Here is a 5,253-nt window from a genome sequence, read left to right on the forward strand (position 1 = left end):
AAAAGCCCGTGTACTAAACCTTGCACTGAAAGATGGGTTTTCAAACTGTAAGGGGAGTAGGGGACCCAAATGCGTTCTCCGCTAGCAAGGTAGCCCCTTATGATATATAAAGTATATTAAATATAAAGTTAGTTATATATTTCATGAACAGAGCTACATTTATAATGTGTGTGAATACCAGCTTGATATTATACTGTATACTATCTGGAAAATATTTACTGTGTTTAAAACTATGGCTGAAAAATACATAAAAATGAAATCTAGCATGTAATAAAATATACCACCGCAAAAAAACTAATAACTAAACAAAATTATATTTAATAATTAATGCATGTAAAAGTCTAAGAGTTTATACAGTAGATGTTCTCTACTTAAGGGTGGTTTTATTGTTTTCCTTTCTGATCCAACAGGACGAGAATCCTTCTGTAAGGAAGTGTCTGGTTTGGTTTGGGTTGCTTTTTCGTAACGTAGTTCATGTGTATAACGCCCTCTTCTGTTCAAACCAATAAAATAAATTAGCAAATCTTTCTCAATTACTGTAAGACGTTTTAGAATATTTCACATAAACAGTTATCAGGCTTTTTAAACATGAATGGAGAAAAAACGCTTCCCACATGTTGTGGTTCAAGTCAAAGGCTATGCATCCAGACAACAATTTATGCAATATTTTGAAGCAGTTTATATCTGCAAAAATGTGTTCCCCCCCCAGTTTTCATGAGTGCAACATGTCCCATAAACGACGTCAAATTCTAATCTTTATATTTCAATGTTTTTTTCCCCACTCCATAGGTCTGCGAGGTTTTTTGACTTTTATTTTGGAAACGCGCCGAACACAACAACCTTCCGGTGGCCCTGTTGGAAATTTTGATAGGGTTGCCATTTTCACCAAATATATAAACGGCCAGTACAGTTATTAGGGAATGCAGAACGCACGATGAGTTTTATTTTATTTGCGAGTGCTAAACACCAGAGGAAAAAACACTAAAGTGAAAAATGGCAGACTCTGTAGTGATGGGCAGCGGATCTTTTAACTCCGGAAGCGTAAATATCTCCTTTCATTGTTATTGCCTACAGTCTGCTAGCTTTGCCAAACAACACTTACTTTATGGGTTTGTTTAAATATAAGGCACATTTAAGGGAAGAACTGTCATATATTTAAAAGCAGATGTTGTTTTATATGCAAACACACCGGTCTTTTTTATTATGTTATGCGTAAATATAAAATAGCCCTTACAATAAATGTAGTGAGGCTGCTGTCTAGTAATAGTTCAGTGTCTGTCAGCATAAAGTCTCAAACCGAATGGTCTTCCCTACCTGAACTCTATCATATGGCCAGACATGCTGTTGAAACACACTTATGAAGGCCAAAAATGCTAAGTCGGCAGCCACCACTATTTCTGAAAAGGTCTTAGCTGATTTAAACTGGTCTCCTAATCTGAAAGACCAGCAAAACATCTTATACTAGTTTAAACTTTTCGATTAGAACCATAAGTAGCAGCAACCAACACTTGGTTTTAAGAGAGTTAAACATTTGCAATTGGACATCCTGATCTTTAAAACTCTGTTCTTTTGATTAATAATTGCAGCGCTCGGGGAGCAGTAAGACCAGCACGAGTCCTACAGAGAACTATCAGCTGGCTCGGAGACGCACGCTGCAGGTGGTGGTCAGCTCTCTGCTGACAGAGTGTGGCTTCGAGAGCGCTGAGAAAGTGGCGGTGGAGACACTCACCGAGATGATGCAGAGCTGTGAGTCCTTCTCTTATCTCATGCAAGACACCTGTGAGGCTTGTCCAGAAAAATACACAATATTTATTATATATAAATGTGTTTAATAATGGTTTATGTAATTGTTTTGTTTCAATTTTAGAATGAACACGAGTTTATTGTATGTGCATTTTAATATTAAGAGTGTCATTATATTTTGATAGATATAACTGAGGTTGGACGTTGTGCGAAAGCGACCTGTGAGCACACAGCTAGAAGCACCCCTACGCTCTCTGATGTGGTCGTCACGCTGGTCGAAATGGGTTGGTTGCACTTTGATCAGTTTATTTAATCTTAGGAAGTATAAAAGAGTCCACTTCTCAATGTGGTTGAATCATGTTCATATGTTAATAAGATTTTAACTAATGCTGAGGTTTACTTTTTCCACAATCGCAGGTTTTAATGTGGATACTCTTCCAGTGTACGCCAAAAGATCTCAAAGGATGGTCATAACTGCACGTAGGTTTACCATATTTCACTAATATATCTATTTATCTTATATTATCGGTTATAATCGTTCCTGTCTAAATGTGCTCTTCTGTATTTAACAGCTCCAGTAACAAATGCTCCAGTCGTCCCAAAAGCCCTCATGGCCGGACAGAAGCGCACTCATCCATCATACATCCCCGGCCACTTCCCTGAATTCCCAGATCCTCACACATACATCAAAACACCTGTGAGTCATGTTGCTCACCTGATGCCTTGCTATTGTGTGACTTTCAACCTAACAACCAATAACATTGAGAACATACATTCTGCTTTAAAACATCTCACATTTCTGTGTTTTAGACCTTTCGAGAGCCTGTGTCAGATTACCAGGTGGTGAGAGAGAAGGCGGCATCACAAAGGAGAGATGTGGAGCGCGCGCTCACACGCTTCATGGCCAAAACAGGAGAGACGCAAAGCCTTTTTAAGGATGACATCAGTGCATTCCCTTGTGAGTTTTTCTGTCCCAAATACTGCCAGTGTCTTATTATACTTTGACTGCCCTTTTGACTTTCTAGTGTTTATTTATCTGTCTGTGTGTAATAAGTAATCTCAGCAAAGCCGAGCGCCATCCCTTACCTCAGCGCCCTGCTGCCCTCTGAACTAGAGCTTCAGTCATTGGAGGAGACGGATTCATCTGAGCAGGATGACCAGACAGACACAGAGAACAACCCCAGTCACATTATTCAGGCAAGCATGAAGCATTTTTTCTTTTCAAAACTTTTATGGAAGAACATACCTGCTTGTCTGTTATTTTTTCTCTCTTTTTATTTTTTTTTTAAGTTTGTGAAGTATTATATATATCCTAAAGTTACGTATATATACATACATCGATCAGGCATTACATTGTGACCACTTACAGGTGAAGTGAATAACACTGGTTATCTCTTCATCACTGCATCTGTTAGTGGGTGGGATATATTAGGCAGCATGTAAGCATTTTGTCCTCAAATCTGATGTATTAGAATCAGGAAAAATGGGCAAGTGTAAGGATTTGAGCGAGTTTGACAAGGGCCAAATTGTGATGGCTAGATGAATGGGTCTCTTGTGGGGGGTTCCCGGTCTGCAGTGGTCAGTATCTATCAAAAGTGCTCCAGGAAAGGAACAGTGGTGAACCGTCAACAGGGTCATGGGCGGCCAAGGCTCAGTGATGCCTGTGAGGAGCAAAGGTTGGCCCGTGTGGTATGATCCAACAGAATAGCTACTGTAGCTCAGACTGCTCAAGAAGTAAATGCTGGTTCTGATGGAAAGGTGTCAGAATACACAGTGCCTTGCAGCTTGATGCTTATAAGGGTTCATAGCCGCAGACCAGTTAGGGTGCCCATGCTGACCCCTGTCCACCACCCAAAGCACCAACAGCGGGCATGTGACCATCAGAACTGGACCACGGAGCAATGGAAAAAGGTGGCGTGGTCTGATGAATAATTTTATTTTACATCACGTGGATGGCCGTGTGCATGTACGTCGCTTACCTGGGGAACACATGGCACCAGGATGCACTGTGGGAAGAAGGCAAGCCGACGGAGGCAGTTTGATGCTTTGGGCAATGTTCTGCTGGCAAACCTTGGGTCCTGCCATCCATGTGGATGTTACTTTGACACGCACCACATACATAAGCATTGTTGCAGACCATGTGCACCCTTTCATGGAAACTGTATTGTTTTCTGGTGCCTGTGGCTTCTTTCAGCAGGATAATGCACCCTGCGACAAGGCAAAAATGGTTCAGGAATGTTTTGAGGAGCACAACAAATTTGAGGTGTTGAGTTGGCCTCCAAATTCCCCAGATCTCAATCCAATCGAGCATCTGTGGGACGTGCTGAACAAACAAGTCAGATCCATGGAGGTCCCACATCGCAACTTACAGGACTTGAAGGATCTGCTGCAAACATCTTAGTGCCAGATACTACAGCACACCTTCAGGGGTCTAGTGGAGTCCATGCCTTGATGGACTGTTTTGGCAGCAAAAAGAGGTTCAACACAATATTAGGAAGGTGGTCATAATGTAATGCCTGATCGGTGTGTGTGTGTATATATATATATATATATATATATATATATATATATATATATACACACACACACACACAACTATTTATTTTTGTTTGTTTATTATTTTATTTTAGTAATTACTAATTTAATGATTTTTTTTTTTTTTTAATTTCTAGGATGACCAAAGTGCAGATAAGGAGAATGTAGTGCTGCCGCCTGGTGGTGTTGTGCCTACAGGGAAGGCCAATGAGGAAAACATGATTGACAACCCATATCTTCGGCCAGTCAAAAAGCCCAAAGTGAGAAGAAAAAAATGAAAACTGATATATGGACTCTGCTACTTCAACATCAGCTGGTCACACTGTGCCCCTTGAAGTTACATATGAACATATGAAGAACCAGAGTCTTCAACAATTGCAATTTGGAAACACGCAGTAGTCCATCATGTTACTTACATTTGATTCTTCTAGAATCTGTTCTGTACATCTGAAAAATATTAGATGGAATTCAAACAGGTGACTTCCCTAAAGTCAAGTTACACAGTTGATTTTTGGTAGTTTGTTTTGATAAGCCTTCCCTTAAAATATTGTTTAGTTTTTACAGTTCTTAACAACACATCAGAAATGTGACATTCTCTTTTGATTTGTATGTATTTGTTACTTATTTGTGAATGATGGTAATAAATGTCTTCCATTGTTTAAGGCATGATTTCAAAAGAACAAGTTGAAAATTAAACCAGAACGTGGGTATAATGTAAAATCTCCATTATGAAGGTGTGTCCCGTATCCTGTTACTTTACTTACTACTGCATTAGTTAAAATTTAAGTAATATGCCTGGAACATGTCTAATATAGGACGTGTTATGAAATGGAAATGGGAAAACATGTCTTTTAAAGCTTTAAATGGATACTCCACCCCAAAATGAAAATTTTGTCATTAATCACTTACCCCCATGTGGTTCCAAACCCGTAAAAGCTTTGTTTGTCTTCGGAACACAATTTGAGATATTTTGGA

At 39.5% G+C, this 5,253-nt stretch overlaps 1 protein-coding gene across 1 annotated transcript; it reads left to right on the top strand.

The window, feature by feature from the left end:
* The first annotated feature begins 840 nt into the window (after nucleotides 1-840).
* Nucleotides 841-5,011, top strand: LOC109058883 (transcription initiation factor TFIID subunit 8). Its single transcript, XM_042713469.1, has 8 exons — nucleotides 841-1,041; nucleotides 1,587-1,746; nucleotides 1,929-2,027; nucleotides 2,161-2,223; nucleotides 2,316-2,440; nucleotides 2,554-2,701; nucleotides 2,798-2,940; nucleotides 4,416-5,011. Exons 1-8 carry the CDS (start codon nucleotides 994-996, stop codon nucleotides 4,554-4,556), a joined length of 927 nt encoding a protein of 308 aa, XP_042569403.1. The 5' UTR covers nucleotides 841-993; the 3' UTR covers nucleotides 4,557-5,011.
* The last annotated feature ends 242 nt before the right edge of the window (nucleotides 5,012-5,253 follow it).

Source organism: Cyprinus carpio, chromosome A23, assembly GCF_018340385.1.
Source record: "Cyprinus carpio isolate SPL01 chromosome A23, ASM1834038v1, whole genome shotgun sequence".
Taxonomy (NCBI): domain Eukaryota; kingdom Metazoa; phylum Chordata; class Actinopteri; order Cypriniformes; family Cyprinidae; genus Cyprinus; species Cyprinus carpio.

What these genes read in the sequence shown, in the direction of transcription:
- LOC109058883 (XM_042713469.1), top strand. Translation starts at nt 994, where the DNA reads ATGGCAGACTCTGTAGTGATGGGCAGCGGATCTTTTAACTCCGGAAGC. An exon ending in CGTCACGCTGGTCGAAATGG is followed by an intron (nt 2,028 to 2,160) that starts GTTGGTTGCACT and finishes CCACAATCGCAG; the next exon opens with GTTTTAATGTGGATACTCTT. An exon ending in TGACATCAGTGCATTCCCTT is followed by an intron (nt 2,702 to 2,797) that starts GTGAGTTTTTCT and finishes GTGTGTAATAAG; the next exon opens with TAATCTCAGCAAAGCCGAGC.